This window comes from Diorhabda sublineata, chromosome 10, assembly GCF_026230105.1.
Source record: "Diorhabda sublineata isolate icDioSubl1.1 chromosome 10, icDioSubl1.1, whole genome shotgun sequence".
In the NCBI taxonomy this organism is placed as follows: domain Eukaryota; kingdom Metazoa; phylum Arthropoda; class Insecta; order Coleoptera; family Chrysomelidae; genus Diorhabda; species Diorhabda sublineata.
Window position 1 is genome coordinate 17,720,376 of NC_079483.1, and position 22,183 is coordinate 17,742,558.

Consider the following 22,183-nt stretch of genomic DNA (forward strand, 5'->3'; position numbering starts at 1 on the left):
ATATTTGTACGATTTAATTTAAATTTAATAAACGCCTCATAATTATTCTTGACCGCAAATGACACGTCCTGGATTTATTGAGGTTCAAACACGGTGTTGGTTGTTGATTTTATTGTTATTGAAGCGTTTTTGGATTCTGACTATTCTTCTGACATTTTGGCGCCAAAGGAGTGAAAGCATTGAACTGTTTTTTACAACAATACAAACATTTCATCCTTGTTTTGTCATGTCTCTGAACTCTATTTCAGGGGTTTCATTCTAATAGTTTTCCAAGCTCACGCACGATTTTTCAACTTTTTCAATGACTTCTATTTCATCAACCATGTAAAAAACAATATCTAGCTTTGATAACCTCTTCTAAGTTCATATTTTCATTTTTTTTTGTAATATTCTCTTCTTAATCTATTATTCCTTCCTTTTGACATGTTTTCATATTTCATTTTCCTATTATACCGAATAAATTTATCTATACGCGTATCTGTCTAATTTATTCTCTTTTCGTTTCTATGATCTTATTTTCGAATTTATTAAACTTTCTTCGATATCATCATTATTTTCAACATTTCAATATTAAATTTTTTCACGAGTAACGAGTCAAAATTTTCGTTTGATCTCAGAATTAATACAGCCCCACGTTGGGAAGAATTATTAAAAAAAATTAATGAATGTAAAATGTAATTTCTCAAACTACAACATTCTGTATTCAAAAAATCAATTCTATTAAATAATTTTACTAAATTTTATAAAAAATACCAACACAGTAGCTTTTTTTTGAAAACACCTCGTATCAAGAAACTACCACACTTGTTACATTATCGAGGAATCAGTTTTAATCATTTTCTCATGATATTAATAGGTGAGAGTTTGTCAACTTCCTAATCCATCAAATTGATTTAGTTTGAAACTCATTTCAAATATTTGGGGGGTGAACTTACTTTGTCTTCCGCCTCTTCTGCTCGACCTTCCGCTTCCAAAACCCTTTGTTCCAACTCGGAAAGCTGAAAACAAAACAAAACATTAATTTTCCTTTCATAACAACTCCAAGTTTTCGTAAAAATAAAGCTTGTAGCTAAACCCGCTTCATTTCAAATATTTTCGTTTTACAGAAACATACAAAGCGTGCCCTCTGGTAACGTTGGTTCAAACTGTGTTAGTAAAAGCTTCGAGAGTCTGGTTGTAGATGTCGACACAAACACCAAAATGGATTTTATGTTTTAAGCGGTGGTGTTTATGTAAACGGGGAATTAATAACGTTTTTCGAATCGAAGAATCGTTATATTATAAGAGAAATTGAAATATCTATTGAAATTATGTTACCAAATAAGAATATTTAGAAATTAACAATCCTAGTTTGAATTCTGAGTATTAAATATCGAATAGTGAAGTGTTTGGTTTGCATAATTTCGCCCACTGAGTTTCAAAGCAAAAGCGTATACATTATTCAAGAATTGCTGGTATATATTGAATATGTATACGAGGTCTGGCTATTAAATAACGAGACTGGTTACGAAAAAGAGTTTTATTATAAAAATTATTCTACATTCGCCTTAAATATACTCCCATCCCCTCACCACACACCTTTCCATACGTTTTTTCCATTGATCTAAGCAGTGCTGGAAGTCTTCTTTGGTGAGGGCGTTTAGGAGCTCTGCCGTTTTTTGCTTTACCGTTTCAATCGGCTCAAATCGGGTCCCTTTCAAAGCAAATCTTTTTCTAACTTTTCAATGAAATCTGAGCAGACACTTTGACGCAAGAGCTTTTGGCTAGGAGATTTTTTGGCACTACCTTCGCACAAACTTTTGTCATGTGTGTAAAATTTGTCTAACCGTTTCATTATCGGATTTTATAGCCTCGGCAATCATCCGGATGCTCATTCGAGATCGGCACGCACAATTTGGTTGATTTTGGTCAATGTTTCCGTAGTCACACAGCGATCTGGGCGTTGGTCAACTTCAGTGCTCTCTCGGCCTTCAATAAATCGCTTACACCACTCAAAAACACGCGCACGAGATAGAGAATTGTCCCCACAGGCCTCTTGCAACAATTTATAGCACTCAGTCGGAGTTTTATCAATTTAATGAAATTTGAGCTTGATATTGCACATGGTTTTTGGCACGAGGAAAAAACTCGTTCGTTTCAAACCGCTACTGCACCAATACTATGATAGTGACGGAAAAGTGTTTTGGGACGTGCATAGATAAGATATCTAGATACCCAACGCATTAGTCTTTTTTAGCCCACCCGTCTAGGGCGCCCTTTAGACGCGCAGTCTCTTTATTCAATAGCCAGACCACGTATTGTTTTGAATACTTCGCCTGTGAACGTTATTTGTTTGACTTTTTGTTTGTTATGGCACTTGAAAACATAAAAATTTGTTTTTTAATTTAAAACGGGTCTCAAAGGGATGTGCGATGTATTCATAACGTTCGGAAAAACCTTAAATGATTTCTCAAAATAATGAAAAATCTGTTATCTTGAATGCAGAATTCTATACTATGAGTAAAAAATCGACTCAGGCGACATCTCTGTAATCGCAAGTCACTAACAAATAAACTGACCACGAAATTGTCTTTTTCTTAGTAAAATCTTAAGACTAATGACATTAGCTTGAAAATGATATAAATTTTTGTAATGTTTCTTGCTCTCACAGTCCAACAATGATCTGTAATTAGGAATAACTAACCCACCACTATCCGCTAACAAAAAACGAGAATTCTACCAGTAAATGGACACAACAAGTGATAAAGCTGCTCAAGCGGTACCCCATTGCGACAAGAGTTAGCGAGAAGTGGTCAGTGCGCTGAACATGAGTCAGTCTGTCGTTTCCAAAGTTTACCGCTAACAAAAAACAATAATTCTATCAGTAAATGGTAGCTGATAAAGCTGCTCAAGCGGTACCTAATTTCCAGCAAAAAGGTCAGCTACAGGCCCCAATCCACCGAACAGGTCTACGTCTACGATTGGCTACGGCTACGATTTCACTGATGAATAATGGGGCTCCGTTCTCCCGTTCTCTTCTCAGACGAAAGCAAAGTGTGTCTGCATGGTAGCGATAGATGAAGATAAGTTCATAGAAGACCTGGAGAATGATTCCTGAATCGTTCGAGCGGACATATAAATAATTTCCATTGAAACTGGTGGTGGAGCCGACTCAATAAGAAGATAAAACTCATTATAAAGCTAAGCGTAATGGCATTTACATGTCAAAATCAGAAAAAGAATGGTAGCTTTGGATTGTATTGCTAGATACTTTTGATCGCGAGCGTGCGACTTGAGTCGATTTTCCGCTTACAAGTGTATATACAAAATAGAAAATGAAATACATAAACACGATGATAAATATCCATAATTCTTTTACAAATATGGAACATAAATAACATTCAACTGGATATATGAAAATATATGAAAAATTTTCTCTTCACTATTTTTTGTTCATTCGATATTGTACAAACCTCGTCCTGCCATCTGGTATGATTTATCAGAACTGCATATGACAGTCGCGTACCATTGTTTTCGAACACGTGTTGTTTCTAAATCCCGCAAAGAATAGAAATTTTATTGAGAATGTCTGAAATAAATATTATTGGATTGCTCTAGGGTTAATTCCGAACAGAATTTATGGATAGACAATATTGTTTACGATACTTTAAACGAAAGCTGAATAAAATTTTAATGGAAAAACTTCTTTACTATGGAAAAATAAATAACTAAACACTTGAACAAACAATATAAACCCCAGTGTTATATATTTAAATAAATAATTATGAAAACTGGGACGTTGTTTTATAGATACAGAAAATGAATTTGGAGGTTTTGATAGAACAGAAGAGAAAACCATTAATCATATTAAGAAGAGGTAAGACAAGAAAAAATTATGAGCTTAATCGTTTTGTAGAATCTATGGGATAATATCAGCAAATTACCTAAAATAGGCAGCAGTTTTGTGGGCCGAAGTAGTGTCTTTGAATTGGTTATTGAATGATGGTGCTAGAGAAAGGAAAATCCATTTCTATGTCCGTACTGGCCTAACCTAGAGATGGCGATAGTTGCTTCAACAATAAAACTGTATTAGAAAGTATACAATCTATAAAGTTTGAGGACGCCAAGTATTTGGCAGCCATCAATAATGAACGTTTTCAGTGGGTTTGTATACATGAAAAAAACTTTTATTTGAAAGGCATTTACTCAACCAATATGAAAGCTGAACTAGATTCCACTCTGGATGAGATTGCTTCTTCATTATCAACACTAAAATATTGGGTAGCAGATTTTAAACGAGGCCTTACGACCTACGAAGACCAGGATTGCAGTGATTGACCAAATGAGGTGACAACTCCAAAAATTTTTAAGAAAATCTTCAAAGCGGTACTGTATGATTGTCGACAGAAAGTTTTTTCACTATTTTCCTGAAACGAAACGTCAATTCATGCAAAAAAAGCAAGAGAGCCAAAAAAAGGTCTAATAAGCAAAACAAAATCCGAAGCCACGATATTTTTTTTTTAAATTACCGGGTTATGGAACTTAATTATTAATGAACATTACTACTCTCAAGTTTCTGCGGAAATTTATAAGAAAATCCCACCAAGAAAATGAATTGTCTCATATCGCATTGTTTATCTTTCCAGCCAATTATTCGCCTTATTTTGTGCCGTGTGATTTATATATGTTGCCCTAGGTAGAACCTCCATTCAAATGAACAAGATTTGTTGATGTGTTGATATAAGAAAACTTCCAGCACTGTTTTAAGCATGGAAGATTCATAAGAAGCATTTCCTGAACAAAAGTTAAGAATTCAAATCAAATTTTACACCGTTAGTCTCGTTATTTATAAGCCTTACTTTGTATTTGATCTTTTAACTATATTTTGAATTTTTCTACTCACTAAAATCAAGTTTCTTTACACTCTGTATAAAAAGTATAATAACGTTGTTTCTTATTGTATACCTACGAACGTTTATTCGCCAATTTCAGAGGTGAATTAGTAGAAATATCAACCACATGTTACTTCTTGTTTTAAACAAGATCTACATTCGGTTTCTCGGCACGTACGGATTTGCGATCTACCCCTGGGCTCAACTGAAAACTCAGTTTTCATGACTCTCGTAAAATAAAGAAGTATAGTATTATATTTTTGGGAAAACATACGGTTTTCGAAATTAGAATACACAATAGCGTTGTTTGTTACACAGGGCGTTTGAATAAGAATTGTCAATATACTAATCAGATGAAACAAATATGATCAATCAAAATTAAATTATGCAAATTGTTCATCATTTTATCCCCTTGCTTTATATGTCCTATACTTTTGACAGAAGCTTTATAGCATAGATTTATTTTTCAACTTTTGCCAGCGATGATCAATAAGTACCATTTTTATAATAAGAATCGCCAATCAATAACACACTGAGCCATTTTTTCAAGTCAAAGAGCAGAAAATAATCCGAGGGGACTGAATCTGACGAATAGGATGCATGAAGAAGCAATTGCAACTTTTTTTGGCCAATGCAATAACGGATGTGTGAGCTGGTGCATTGTCTTTATGAAACAACACCAAATGCGGTCGTTTTTGCTTGATTTCTTCGCTAAAACGTTGCAACAACTTCGCATAATACTCGCCGTTGATTGTTTTTTGTTTTTTTTAAGATAGTCAATGAAAATTATCCCACTGGCATCGCAAAATTCCGACGCTATGACCTTGCCTGCAGATGGAACGGCCTTGCCTTCTTTGGAACCTGCTCTCCGTGTTAAATCCACTGTTTTGATTGTTCTTTTGTTTGGTGTGTGAAGTAATAAAGTTACGTTTCATCAATGGTTATAAATCGGCCAAAAATTTTGGTTTTCTTCCATCGAAACATCCTTCACGACGCTGTTTTTGTTCCATTGTGAGCAAGCGCGGTACCCATCTTGCGCACAGCTCTTTCAAGTCGAAATTTTCAGTTAATATGTGCTGCACCGCACTTTTTAAAATGCCTACTTTATCTGGTAGCTCGCTTACATTCAGTCGACGATCATCCAGTACCGCTTTTTCGATTTTCTTTAACATTTTTAGAGTTGTCACCTCATTTGGTCGACCTCTTTGATGCAGGTCTTTGCAGGTCGTTCGGCCTCGTTAAAACTCTGCTACCTAATATTTGATTGTTGATAACTAAGGAGCAGTTTCACCCAGAGTAGAATCTAGTTCAGCTTTTATATTGGTTGGACTAAGACTTTTCAAATAAAAACATTTTAAACGTTTACTATTGATAGCTGCCAAACAAAGACTATGCAAACCACCGCCGTCTCTAAACCAGGTCAAATATTTCTGGGACCAGCCTCGTAATTTCGCTTTGGAAAGAACATTAGTTTAAGGAAAGTTCTTTCCTTCAAGAATCTTACAAATCACTTATGACTTTCAAGACTTTCGATCTTGTGAAGTAAAAAATTCTTAATATGAACGGGAGTTTCTGAAGATGAATTTCGGTGATTTGATTTATTATTACTCTTTCTAATACCGATAAGCGTTTCCGCTATGCCAAATTTACGGAAAGGAAATCGAATTATGTGGTAAAAGATAGGATTTAGAATAATCCTTAATGGTTTGTTGTCTACCGATCGGCGTTTTCCACTCTCCCCTAATTCTCATTCAATAATGGAAAATTTAGTTCAATGCTATCTTCTCCACTTCCCTAATTTCTTTTGGTTCATTCGGAGTTCTTGAGAAAAAAATTAAAAACTCTCAACAAAGTTGGGAAGCGCTTGTTTTCCAAGATAGAAAAAAAAACATAATTCCAGAATTATATAAATCAACCTGGATCTGAATGTAAGAGGTACTTATTTATCTGTTGAGGAGTAAAAATTTGTTCGTTGAATTTAAACTTTTTCAAATTAAATTCTAAGCGTTGCGAATAAACCACGCCAATGAACAAAAGGAAAACACAAATAGTCCTTGATTTACTGCTCTTGTCGCTATGGTGGTTACAAGAAACTTTCTTTTATAAGTGAAAATGTGATATAATTTTAATTTTCTAAAACCGAGCGTACATTTTTTTTTCAAATTATTTCACGAGAGTTGTTATTCATATTTTTGTCACATTCCCGTAAATCCGTAAAACATTATATGTGTCTGATATATTTGAACTAAGTTTGCAACTTTCAAAAAGTTGTAAAGAATTGTTTGCACAAGAAAACCAGCAAAATTTTCGGGTTTTTTTCTAAATTATGCTTTTTATCTCCTAGTCCATACATTTTTTATTAAATAGCAAACTGAAATTTTGTAGGCCAATAGAGGTTTTTTTTCAAAAAATCGAAAATTTTAGTTTTAAAACTTTTTTGAACCGAAATTTTGTCGCCACCGTTGATTTCACGGATAGAACTTGTAGAATATAATTTTTATACAATTCGATTAAGTTTATGTCAACTGTAGATCAAATTCTGCGAATCTCGTGGTTATTTGAAAAATTCTCATCGAAATTATACAGTGTAAAATCACATATTTTCAAAATTGTTGATTAAAAAAGCAAAATTTTCAACAATATACCTAATTAAGTGGTACAAATAAAGGTTTTTTTTCAAAAAATCGAGAATTTTAGTTTTGACACTTTTTTGGACCGAAATATCGTCGCCACCGTTGATTTCACGGATAGAACTTGTAGAATATAATTTTTATACAATTCGATTAAGTTTATGTCAACTGTAGATGAAATTCTGCGAATCTCGTGGTTATTTGAAAAATTCTCATCGAAATTATACAGTGTAAAATCACATATTTTCAAAATTGTTGATTAAAAAAGCAAAATTTTCAACAATATATCTAATTAAGTGGTACAAATAAAGGTTTTTTTTCAAAAAATCGAGAATTTTAGTTTTGACACTTTTTTGGACCGAAATTTCTTCGCCTCCGCTGATTTCACGGATAGAACTTGTAGAATATAATTTTTATACAATTCGATTAAGTTTATGTCAACTGTAGATCAAATTCTGCGAATCTCGTGGTTATTTGAAAAATTCTCATCGAAATTATACAGTGTAAAATCACATATTTTCAAAATTGTTGATTAAAAAAGCAAAATTTTCAACAATATATCTAATTAAGTGGTACAAATAAAGGTTTTCTTTCAAAAAATCGAGAATTTTAGTTTTCACAATTTTTTGGACCGAAATTTCTTCGCCTCCGCTGATTTCACGGATAGAACTTGTAGAATATAATTTTTATACAATTCGATTAAGTTTATGTCAACTGTAGATCAAATTCTGCGAATCTCGTGGTTATTTGAAAAATTCTCATCGAAATTATACAGTGTAAAATCACATATTTTCAAAATTGTTGATTAAAAAAGCAAAATTTTCAACAATATATCTAATTAAGTGGTACAAATAAAGGTTTTCTTTCAAAAAATCGAGAATTTTAGTTTTCACAATTTTTTGGACCGAAATTTCTTCGCCTCCGCTGATTTCACGGATAGAACTTGTAGAATATAATTTTTATACAATTCGATTAAGTTTATGTCAACTGTAGATGAAATTCTGCGAATCTCGTGGTTATTTGAAAAATTCTCATCGAAATTATACAGTGTAAAATCACATATTTTCAAAATTGTTGATTAAAAAAGCAAAATTTTCAACAATATATCTAATTAAGTGGTACAAATAAAGGTTTTTTTTCAAAAAATCGAGAATTTTAGTTTTGACACTTTTTTGGACCGAAATTTCTTCGCCTCCGCTGATTTCACGGATAGAACTTGTAGAATATAATTTTTATACAATTCGATTAAGTTTATGTCAACTGTAGATCAAATTCTGCGAATCTCGTGGTTATTTGAAAAATTCTCATCGAAATTATACAGTGTAAAATCACATATTTTCAAAATTGTTGATTAAAAAAGCAAAATTTTCTACAATATACCTAATTAAGTGGTATAAATAAAGGTTTTCTTTCAAAAAATCGAGAATTTTAGTTTTAACACTTTTTTGGACCGAAATTTCGTCGCCACCGTTGATTTCACGGATAGAACTTGTAGAATATAATTTTTATACAATTCGATTAAGTTTATGTCAACTGTAGATCAAATTCTGCGAATCTCGTGGTTATTTGAAAAATTCTCATCGAAATTATACAGTGTAAAATCACATATTTTCAAAATTGTTGATTAAAAAAGCAAAATTTTCTACAATATACCTAATTAAGTGGTATAAATAAAGGTTTTCTTTCAAAAAATCGAGAATTTTAGTTTTAACACTTTTTTGGACCGAAATTTCGTCGCCACCGTTGATTTCACGGATAGAACTTGTAGAATATAATTTTTATACAATTCGATTAAGTTTATGTCAACTGTAGATCAAATTCTGCGAATCTCGTGGTTATTTGAAAAATTCTCATCGAAATTATACAGTGTAAAATCACATATTTTCAAAATTGTTGATTAAAAAAGCAAAATTTTCAACAATATATCTAATTAAGTGGTACAAATAAAGGTTTTCTTTCAAAAAATCGAGAATTCTAGTTTTCACACTTTTTTGGACCGAAATTTCTTCGCCTCCGCTGATTTCACGGATAGAACTTGTAGAATATAATTTTTATACAATTCGATTAAGTTTATGTCAACTGTAGATCAAATTCTGCCAATCTCGTGGTTATTTGAAAAATTCTCATCGAAATTATACAGTGTAAAATCACATATTTTCAAAATTGTTGATTAAAAAAGCAAAATTTTCAACAATATATCTAATTAAGTGGTACAAATAAAGGTTTTCTTTCAAAAAATCGAGAATTTTAGTTTTCACACTTTTTTGGACCGAAATTTCTTCGCCTCCGCTGATTTCACGGATAGAACTTGTAGAATATAATTTTTATACAATTCGATTAAGTTTATGTCAACTGTAGATCAAATTCTGCGAATCTCGTGGTTATTTGAAAAATTCTCATCGAAATTATACAGTGTAAAATCACATATTTTCAAAATTGTTGATTAAAAAAGCAAAATTTTCAACAATATATCTAATTAAGTGGTACAAATAAAGGTTTTCTTTCAAAAAATCGAGAATTTTAGTTTTCACACTTTTTTGGACCGAAATTTCTTCGCCTCCGCTGATTTCACGGATAGAACTTGTAGAATATAATTTTTATACAATTCGATTAAGTTTATGTCAACTGTAGATCAAATTCTGCGAATCTCGTGGTTATTTGAAAAATTCTCATCGAAATTATACAGTGTAAAATCACATATTTTCAAAATTGTTGATTAAAAAAGCAAAATTTTCAACAATATATCTAATTAAGTGGTACAAATAAAGGTTTTCTTTCAAAAAATCGAGAATTTTAGTTTTCACACTTTTTTGGACCGAAATTTCTTCGCCTCCGCTGATTTCACGGATAGAACTTGTAGAATATAATTTTTATACAATTCGATTAAGTTTATGTCAACTGTAGATGAAATTCTGCGAATCTCGTGGTTATTTGAAAAATTCTCATCGAAATTATACAGTGTAAAATCACATATTTTCAAAATTGTTGATTAAAAAAGCAAAATTTTCAACAATATACCTAATTAAGTGGTACAAATAAAGGTTTTCTTTCAAAAAATCGAGAATTTTAGTTTTGACACTTTTTTGGACCGAAATTTCGTCGCCACCGTTGATTTCACGGATAGAACTTGTAGAATATAATTTTTATACAATTCGATTAAGTTTATGTCAACTGTAGATCAAATTCTGCGAATCTCGTGGTTATTTGAAAAATTCTCATCGAAATTATACAGTGTAAAATCACATATTTTCAAAATTGTTGATTAAAAAAGCAAAATTTTCAACAATATACCTAATTAAGTGGTACAAATAAAGGTTTTCTTTCAAAAAATCGAGAATTTTAGTTTTAACACTTTTTTGGACCGAAATTTCGTCGCCACCGTTGATTTCACGGATAGAACTTGTAGAATATAATTTTTATACAATTCGATTAAGTTTATGTCAACTGTAGATCAAATTCTGCGAATCTCGTGGTTATTTGAAAAATTCTCATCGAAATTATACAGTGTAAAATCACATATTTTCAAAATTGTTGATTAAAAAAGCAAAATTTTCAACAATATATCTAATTAAGTGGTACAAATAAAGGTTTTCTTTCAAAAAATCGAGAATTTTAGTTTTCACACTTTTTTGGACCGAAATTTCTTCGCCTCCGCTGATTTCACGGATAGAACTTGTAGAATATAATTTTTATACAATTCGATTAAGTTTATGTCAACTGTAGATCAAATTCTGCGAATCTCGTGGTTATTTGAAAAATTCTCATCGAAATTATACAGTGTAAAATCACATATTTTCAAAATTGTTGATTAAAAAAGCAAAATTTTCTACAATATACCTAATTAAGTGGTATAAATAAAGGTTTTCTTTCAAAAAATCGAGAATTTTAGTTTTAACACTTTTTTGGACCGAAATTTCGTCGCCACCGTTGATTTCACGGATAGAACTTGTAGAATATAATTTTTATACAATTCGATTAAGTTTATGTCAACTGTAGATCAAATTCTGCGAATCTCGTGGTTATTTGAAAAATTCTCATCGAAATTATACAGTGTAAAATCACATATTTTCAAAATTGTTGATTAAAAAAGCAAAATTTTCTACAATATACCTAATTAAGTGGTATAAATAAAGGTTTTTTTTCAAAAAATCGAGAATTTTAGTTTTCACACTTTTTTGGACCGAAATTTCTTCGCCTCCGCTGATTTCACGGATAGAACTTGTAGAATATAATTTTTATACAATTCGATTAAGTTTATGTCAACTGTAGATCAAATTCTGCGAATCTCGTGGTTATTTGAAAAATTCTCATCGAAATTATACAGTGTAAAATCACATATTTTCAAAATTGTTGATTAAAAAAGCAAAATTTTCTACAATATACCTAATTAAGTGGTATAAATAAAGGTTTTTTTTCAAAAAATCGAGAATTTTAGTTTTGACACTTTTTTGGACCGAAATTTCTTCGCCTCCGCTGATTTCACGGATAGAACTTGTAGAATATAATTTTTATACAATTCGATTAAGTTTATGTCAACTGTAGATCAAATTCTGCGAATCTCGTGGTTATTTGAAAAATTCTCATCGAAATTATACAGTGTAAAATCACATATTTTCAAAATTGTTGATTAAAAAAGCAAAATTTTCTACAATATACCTAATTAAGTGGTATAAATAAAGGTTTTCTTTCAAAAAATCGAGAATTTTAGTTTTAACACTTTTTTGGACCGAAATTTCGTCGCCACCGTTGATTTCACGGATAGAACTTGTAGAATATAATTTTTATACAATTCGATTAAGTTTATGTCAACTGTAGATCAAATTCTGCGAATCTCGTGGTTATTTGAAAAATTCTCATCGAAATTATACAGTGTAAAATCACATATTTTCAAAATTGTTGATTAAAAAAGCAAAATTTTCTACAATATACCTAATTAAGTGGTACAAATAAAGGTTTTCTTTCAAAAAATCGAGAATTTTAGTTTTCACACTTTTTTGGACCGAAATTTCTTCGCCTCCGCTGATTTCACGGATAGAACTTGTAGAATATAATTTTTATACAATTCGATTAAGTTTATGTCAACTGTAGATCAAATTCTGCGAATCTCGTGGTTATTTGAAAAATTCTCATCGAAATTATACAGTGTAAAATCACATATTTTCAAAATTGTTGATTAAAAAAGCAAAATTTTCAACAATATATCTAATTAAGTGGTACAAATAAAGGTTTTCTTTCAAAAAATCGAGAATTTTAGTTTTCACACTTTTTTGGACCGAAATTTCTTCGCCTCCGCTGATTTCACGGATAGAACTTGTAGAATATAATTTTTATACAATTCGATTAAGTTTATGTCAACTGTAGATCAAATTCTGCGAATCTCGTGGTTATTTGAAAAATTCTCATCGAAATTATACAGTGTAAAATCACATATTTTCAAAATTGTTGATTAAAAAAGCAAAATTTTCAACAATATATCTAATTAAGTGGTACAAATAAAGGTTTTCTTTCAAAAAATCGAGAATTTTAGTTTTCACACTTTTTTGGACCGAAATTTCTTCGCCTCCGCTGATTTCACGGATAGAACTTGTAGAATATAATTTTTATACAATTCGATTAAGTTTATGTCAACTGTAGATCAAATTCTGCGAATCTCGTGGTTATTTGAAAAATTCTCATCGAAATTATACAGTGTAAAATCACATATTTTCAAAATTGTTGATTAAAAAAGCAAAATTTTCAACAATATATCTAATTAAGTGGTACAAATAAAGGTTTTCTTTCAAAAAATCGAGAATTTTAGTTTTCACACTTTTTTGGACCGAAATTTCTTCGCCTCCGCTGATTTCACGGATAGAACTTGTAGAATATAATTTTTATACAATTCGATTAAGTTTATGTCAACTGTAGATGAAATTCTGCGAATCTCGTGGTTATTTGAAAAATTCTCATCGAAATTATACAGTGTAAAATCACATATTTTCAAAATTGTTGATTAAAAAAGCAAAATTTTCAACAATATACCTAATTAAGTGGTACAAATAAAGGTTTTCTTTCAAAAAATCGAGAATTTTAGTTTTGACACTTTTTTGGACCGAAATTTCGTCGCCACCGTTGATTTCACGGATAGAACTTGTAGAATATAATTTTTATACAATTCGATTAAGTTTATGTCAACTGTAGATCAAATTCTGCGAATCTCGTGGTTATTTGAAAAATTCTCATCGAAATTATACAGTGTAAAATCACATATTTTCAAAATTGTTGATTAAAAAAGCAAAATTTTCAACAATATACCTAATTAAGTGGTACAAATAAAGGTTTTCTTTCAAAAAATCGAGAATTTTAGTTTTAACACTTTTTTGGACCGAAATTTCGTCGCCACCGTTGATTTCACGGATAGAACTTGTAGAATATAATTTTTATACAATTCGATTAAGTTTATGTCAACTGTAGATCAAATTCTGCGAATCTCGTGGTTATTTGAAAAATTCTCATCGAAATTATACAGTGTAAAATCACATATTTTCAAAATTGTTGATTAAAAAAGCAAAATTTTCAACAATATATCTAATTAAGTGGTACAAATAAAGGTTTTCTTTCAAAAAATCGAGAATTTTAGTTTTCACACTTTTTTGGACCGAAATTTCTTCGCCTCCGCTGATTTCACGGATAGAACTTGTAGAATATAATTTTTATACAATTCGATTAAGTTTATGTCAACTGTAGATCAAATTCTGCGAATCTCGTGGTTATTTGAAAAATTCTCATCGAAATTATACAGTGTAAAATCACATATTTTCAAAATTGTTGATTAAAAAAGCAAAATTTTCTACAATATACCTAATTAAGTGGTATAAATAAAGGTTTTCTTTCAAAAAATCGAGAATTTTAGTTTTAACACTTTTTTGGACCGAAATTTCGTCGCCACCGTTGATTTCACGGATAGAACTTGTAGAATATAATTTTTATACAATTCGATTAAGTTTATGTCAACTGTAGATCAAATTCTGCGAATCTCGTGGTTATTTGAAAAATTCTCATCGAAATTATACAGTGTAAAATCACATATTTTCAAAATTGTTGATTAAAAAAGCAAAATTTTCTACAATATACCTAATTAAGTGGTATAAATAAAGGTTTTTTTTCAAAAAATCGAGAATTTTAGTTTTCACACTTTTTTGGACCGAAATTTCTTCGCCTCCGCTGATTTCACGGATAGAACTTGTAGAATATAATTTTTATACAATTCGATTAAGTTTATGTCAACTGTAGATCAAATTCTGCGAATCTCGTGGTTATTTGAAAAATTCTCATCGAAATTATACAGTGTAAAATCACATATTTTCAAAATTGTTGATTAAAAAAGCAAAATTTTCTACAATATACCTAATTAAGTGGTATAAATAAAGGTTTTTTTTCAAAAAATCGAGAATTTTAGTTTTGACACTTTTTTGGACCGAAATTTCTTCGCCTCCGCTGATTTCACGGATAGAACTTGTAGAATATAATTTTTATACAATTCGATTAAGTTTATGTCAACTGTAGATCAAATTCTGCGAATCTCGTGGTTATTTGAAAAATTCTCATCGAAATTATACAGTGTAAAATCACATATTTTCAAAATTGTTGATTAAAAAAGCAAAATTTTCTACAATATACCTAATTAAGTGGTATAAATAAAGGTTTTCTTTCAAAAAATCGAGAATTTTAGTTTTAACACTTTTTTGGACCGAAATTTCGTCGCCACCGTTGATTTCACGGATAGAACTTGTAGAATATAATTTTTATACAATTCGATTAAGTTTATGTCAACTGTAGATCAAATTCTGCGAATCTCGTGGTTATTTGAAAAATTCTCATCGAAATTATACAGTGTAAAATCACATATTTTCAAAATTGTTGATTAAAAAAGCAAAATTTTCTACAATATACCTAATTAAGTGGTACAAATAAAGGTTTTCTTTCAAAAAATCGAGAATTTTAGTTTTCACACTTTTTTGGACCGAAATTTCTTCGCCTCCGCTGATTTCACGGATAGAACTTGTAGAATATAATTTTTATACAATTCGATTAAGTTTATGTCAACTGTAGATCAAATTCTGCGAATCTCGTGGTTATTTGAAAAATTCTCATCGAAATTATACAGTGTAAAATCACATATTTTCAAAATTGTTGATTAAAAAAGCAAAATTTTCTACAATATACCTAATTAAGTGGTATAAATAAAGGTTTTCTTTCAAAAAATCGAGAATTTTAGTTTTAACACTTTTTTGGACCGAAATTTCGTCGCCACCGTTGATTTCACGGATAGAACTTGTAGAATATAATTTTTATACAATTCGATTAAGTTTATTTCAACTGTAGATCAAATTCTGCGAATCTCGTGGTTATTTGAAAAATTCTCATCGAAATTATACAGTGTAAAATCACATATATTCAAAATTGTTGATTAAAAAAGCAAAATTTTCAACAATATACCTAATTAAGTGGTACAAATAAAGGTTTTCTTTCAAAAAATCGAGAATTTTAGTTTTCACAATTTTTTGGACCGAAATTTCTTCGCCTCCGCTGATTTCACGGATAGAACTTGTAGAATATAATTTTTATACAATTCGATTAAGTTTATGTCAACTGTAGATCAAATTCTGCGAATCTCGTGGTTATTTGAAAAATTCTCATCGAAATTATACAGTGTAAAATCACATATTTTCAAAATTGTTGATTAAAAAAGCAAAATTTTCTACAATATACCTAATTAAGTGGTATAAATAAAGGTTTTTTTTCAAAAAATCGAGAATTTTAGTTTTCACACTTTTTTGGACCGAAATTTCTTCGCCTCCGCTGATTTCACGGATAGAACTTGTAGAATATAATTTTTATACAATTCGATTAAGTTTATGTCAACTGTAGATCAAATTCTGCGAATCTCGTGGTTATTTGAAAAATTCTCATCGAAATTATACAGTGTAAAATCACATATTTTCAAAATTGTTGATTAAAAAAGCAAAATTTTCTACAATATACCTAATTAAGTGGTACAAATAAAGGTTTTCTTTCAAAAAATCGAGAATTTTAGTTTTCACAATTTTTTGGACCGAAATTTCTTCGCCTCCGCTGATTTCACGGATAGAACTTGTAGAATATAATTTTTATACAATTCGATTAAGTTTATGTCAACTGTAGATCAAATTCTGCGAATCTCGTGGTTATTTGAAAAATTCTCATCGAAATTATACAGTGTAAAATCACATATTTTCAAAATTGTTGATTAAAAAAGCAAAATTTTCAACAATATACCTAATTAAGTGGTACAAATAAAGGTTTTCTTTCAAAAAATCGAGAATTTTAGTTTTGACACTTTTTTGGACCGAAATTTCGTCGCCACCGTTGATTTCACGGATAGAACTTGTAGAATATAATTTTTATACAATTCGATTAAGTTTATGTCAACTGTAGATCAAATTCTGCGAATCTCGTGGTTATTTGAAAAATTCTCATCGAAATTATACAGTGTAAAATCACATATTTTCAAAATTGTTGATTAAAAAAGCAAAATTTTCAACAATATATCTAATTAAGTGGTACAAATAAAGGTTTTCTTTCAAAAAATCGAGAATTTTAGTTTTCACACTTTTTTGGACCGAAATTTCTTCGCCTCCGCTGATTTCACGGATAGAACTTGTAGAATATAATTTTTATACAATTCGATTAAGTTTATGTCAACTGTAGATCAAATTCTGCGAATCTCGTGGTTATTTGAAAAATTCTCATCGAAATTATACAGTGTAAAATCACATATTTTCAAAATTGTTGATTAAAAAAGCAAAATTTTCTACAATATACCTAATTAAGTGGTATAAATAAAGGTTTTCTTTCAAAAAATCGAGAATTTTAGTTTTAACACTTTTTTGGACCGAAATTTCGTCGCCACCGTTGATTTCACGGATAGAACTTGTAGAATATAATTTTTATACAATTCGATTAAGTTTATGTCAACTGTAGATCAAATTCTGCGAATCTCGTGGTTATTTGAAAAATTCTCATCGAAATTATACAGTGTAAAATCACATATTTTCAAAATTGTTGATTAAAAAAGCAAAATTTTCTACAATATACCTAATTAAGTGGTATAAATAAAGGTTTTTTTTCAAAAAATCGAGAATTTTAGTTTTCACACTTTTTTGGACCGAAATTTCTTCGCCTCCGCTGATTTCACGGATAGAACTTGTAGAATATAATTTTTATACAATTCGATTAAGTTTATGTCAACTGTAGATCAAATTCTGCGAATCTCGTGGTTATTTGAAAAATTCTCATCGAAATTATACAGTGTAAAATCACATATTTTCAAAATTGTTGATTAAAAAAGCAAAATTTTCTACAATATACCTAATTAAGTGGTATAAATAAAGGTTTTTTTTCAAAAAATCGAGAATTTTAGTTTTGACACTTTTTTGGACCGAAATTTCTTCGCCTCCGCTGATTTCACGGATAGAACTTGTAGAATATAATTTTTATACAATTCGATTAAGTTTATGTCAACTGTAGATCAAATTCTGCGAATCTCGTGGTTATTTGAAAAATTCTCATCGAAATTATACAGTGTAAAATCACATATTTTCAAAATTGTTGATTAAAAAAGCAAAATTTTCTACAATATACCTAATTAAGTGGTATAAATAAAGGTTTTCTTTCAAAAAATCGAGAATTTTAGTTTTAACACTTTTTTGGACCGAAATTTCTTCGCCTCCGCTGATTTCACGGATAGAACTTGTAGAATATAATTTTTATACAATTCGATTAAGTTTATGTCAACTGTAGATCAAATTCTGCGAATCTCGTGGTTATTTGAAAAATTCTCATCGAAATTATACAGTGTAAAATCACATATTTTCAAAATTGTTGATTAAAAAAGCAAAATTTTCTACAATATACCTAATTAAGTGGTATAAATAAAGGTTTTCTTTCAAAAAATCGAGAATTTTAGTTTTAACACTTTTTTGGACCGAAATTTCGTCGCCACCGTTGATTTCACGGATAGAACTTGTAGAATATAATTTTTATACAATTCGATTAAGTTTATTTCAACTGTAGATCAAATTCTGCGAATCTCGTGGTTATTTGAAAAATTCTCATCGAAATTATACAGTGTAAAATCACATATATTCAAAATTGTTGATTAAAAAAGCAAAATTTTCAACAATATACCTAATTAAGTGGTACAAATAAAGGTTTTCTTTCAAAAAATCGAGAATTTTAGTTTTCACAATTTTTTGGACCGAAATTTCTTCGCCTCCGCTGATTTCACGGATAGAACTTGTAGAATATAATTTTTATACAATTCGATTAAGTTTATGTCAACTGTAGATCAAATTCTGCGAATCTCGTGGTTATTTGAAAAATTCTCATCGAAATTATACAGTGTAAAATCACATATTTTCAAAATTGTTGATTAAAAAAGCAAAATTTTCTACAATATACCTAATTAAGTGGTATAAATAAAGGTTTTCTTTCAAAAAATCGAGAATTTTAGTTTTCACACTTTTTTGGACCGAAATTTCTTCGCCTCCGCTGATTTCACGGATAGAACTTGTAGAATATAATTTTTATACAATTCGATTAAGTTTATTTCAACTGTAGATCAAATTCTGCGAATCTCGTGGTTATTTGAAAAATTCTCATCGAAATTATACAGTGTAAAATCACATATTTTCAAAATTGTTGATTAAAAAAGCAAAATTTTCAACAATATATCTAATTAAGTGGTACAAATAAAGGTTTTCTTTCAAAAAATCGAGAATTTTAGTTTTCACAATTTTTTGGACCGAAATTTCTTCGCCTCCGCTGATTTCACGGATAGAACTTGTAGAATATAATTTTTATACAATTCGATTAAGTTTATGTCAACTGTAGATCAAATTCTGCGAATCTCGTGGTTATTTGAAAAATTCTCATCGAAATTATACAGTGTAAAATCACATATTTTCAAAATTGTTGATTAAAAAAGCAAAATTTTCAACAATATACCTAATTAAGTGGTACAAATAAAGGTTTTCTTTCAAAAAATCGAGAATTTTAGTTTTGACACTTTTTTGAACCGAAATTTCGTCGCCACCGTTGATTTCACGGATAGAACTTGTAGAATATAATTTTTATACAATTCGATTAAGTTTATTTCAACTGCAGATCAAATTCTGCGAATTTGTGGTTATTTGAAAATTCTCATCGAAATTATACAGTGTAAAATCGCAGATTCCTGATCTTTTATCATCTGTTTTCCCCAATGTTTTTCATTAAGTTCGTAATATATTTCATAACCTGGCCTTTGGATCTGGTACTATAAGTGGTATTGAAAATCCCTGCGTGTTTGATTGTTAATTATATCTATCTATCGTTGTCGATTGAATCAATTTATCATAAAAACCTATATTACATTTTTTGTTATTGAAATCGATAAAGGTAATAAATCAAATATGTTGGGAAAAGTGGAAATACGTTAAATTTATAACGGAACTAATTCATTGAATGATTTATTTCAATCTGATATCAAATAAAGTGAACAATTATTTGAAGTTGCGTTATCGAGTGAAATTCAAGCTTAAATAAAATCATCTTTTGTGTGAATTTTTATTAAAATATAATCATGAATTGTCGATAGTTCACTGCTTTTGTTTTTCTATACCTATGACTTAAATCATGAAGAAAAATTCTGAACTTGCTGAATTTAAAATTAGTTGATGTGCAAGAAATAAATACACGCTGTGATTGCGCTCATAAGATTGTGAGAAGTTATAACCAGCTTTAATAATACGAGGATGGTCCCAGAAAGATCTGGCCTGACCTAGAGATGACACAGATGACAGTTTGAGGACGCCTAGATCTTTAATATTTAATATACAAAATTTTATTTGAAAGGTATTAGCTCAACTAATATGAAAGCTGAAATAGATTCTACTCTAAGTTCCTGTTTCTTCGTTATTGACACTAAAATATTGGGTAACAGAGCTTAAACCAGGTCGTATGACCTGCAAATACCAGCATTGCAGAAGTCGACGAAATGAGGTGGAATAAACTGCACGAAGCGGTGCATGAGCTACCAGATAAAGTAGGTATTTCAAATTTTGTGGTACATCGTTTATTAACTGAAAATTTGGTTATGAACTAGCTGTGAGCAAGATGGGTGCCGCGTTTGCGCACAGCGTCGTCAATATGTTTCCATCGAGTGTTTGGAATTTTTTCCCAGAAATGAAGCCGTTTCATAACCATGGATAAAACGTGGGTCCATCACTTTATACCCGAAACAAAAGAGAAATAAAAACAATGGACTGAAAAGGGAGAACCGGCTCCAAAGAAGGTAAAGACCATTCCATCTGTAGACAAGATCATGACGTCGATTTTTTTGAATGCGCGTGAGATAAATTTCATTGCTATCTGGAAAATGGAAAAACTATCAGTCTTCCGTTCTATTTCTATAATTATTAATTGATACACCTACTATTAGAGTTATTTGACCATCTCAAACTCAAATATTCAAAATTTCACTATTCTTTCTCTATTCATACTACATTTTGTCTTCTGAGCATTAATTTTTGGAATTATTTCGTTGATTTTTCTACTAATTCTTCACATTTTGGTTCTTTGTCGCTATATCTATATTGTTTTCTTCTATCTCTTGTTGTATAATCGAGAGTTAAGTTCAATAATGCTGCTCATACTGCATCGTTTTGCCTTATCCCTTTATTTATTATCAATTTTTTTTGTCACCCTATAATATTCTTACTGTACCACTTGATTTTTACATGGTAATTTCTATTAGTTTCATTAACTTGGTTCGGATTCTCATGTATTTCAAACCAATTGTGTCAAACGCAAAAAACTACAATTTCTACATAGGAAATTCATGATAGATCGACTTGTACATTAGAAAATCTGTTGAAACGCCACCAACATCTTATAAACAATGATCCTGTTTGTTTTCTAGTCTATATTTCTATTCAAATACCGCAAATCTTATCAAATACCAGTATCAAAACCTCTCAAAGTATTATTCGGGTAAAAATACCGAGGAAATGTTAGGAAACAAACCAACACACGCATTTTGTGTATGATGAACGCGTGTCTACGTGGTATATCCGCAGAGGTGCCATAAATAACAACACGTCGACAATTCCTGTGAGATTCGCGTGATATAGGACATGTCAATTGGTACAAATGTTCAAAAACGGGCTGGCATAACAACCCCACGCGTTATACAAATATCGATAGCATGAATACTAAATCGACTTTCCCTTTCGATAACATCTTGTTTGTTTGCTTACGTTTTGTATACGTTAAGAATATGTATACGTTCAAATTGTTCCGTGGAAACATCCAAAAATAAATTCCTGTTTCATAAATTAACGAAGAAATTTTGAAAAAATCGGGTCAATCGCATGTATTGTTGTTATACAATGTATGAGACCATATAACACCATATGAAAATGAGATTTTTAAAAATCTAACAGGCGCAATATGATTCGTAACCTGAATGGACGCAATTCATTTGAGAGATCAAGTACATTTCTTATTATGGTTCCCTTTGTGAAATATTTATGAGGCATTGTGATGAAAACCCAAATTATCTAAATACCGTAGTATTTTAAGACGTTTTGTTCAAGTGGTACACAATTCTCCCTACTGTGC

At 30.2% G+C, this 22,183-nt stretch overlaps 1 protein-coding gene across 6 annotated transcripts in view; it reads right to left on the minus strand.

Annotated features, from left to right (window-relative positions):
* The window catches only part of LOC130449337 (uncharacterized protein CG43867), a 297,480-nt gene that overhangs the window by 36,004 nt on the left and 239,293 nt on the right, over nucleotides 1-22,183 (minus strand). For all 6 annotated transcript variants that reach the window (XM_056787086.1, XM_056787087.1, XM_056787089.1 and 3 more), the window contains one exon: nucleotides 936-998. In XM_056787086.1, coding sequence (XP_056643064.1) covers nucleotides 936-998 — 63 coding nt within the window. The remainder of the gene's footprint in view (nucleotides 1-935; nucleotides 999-22,183) is intronic.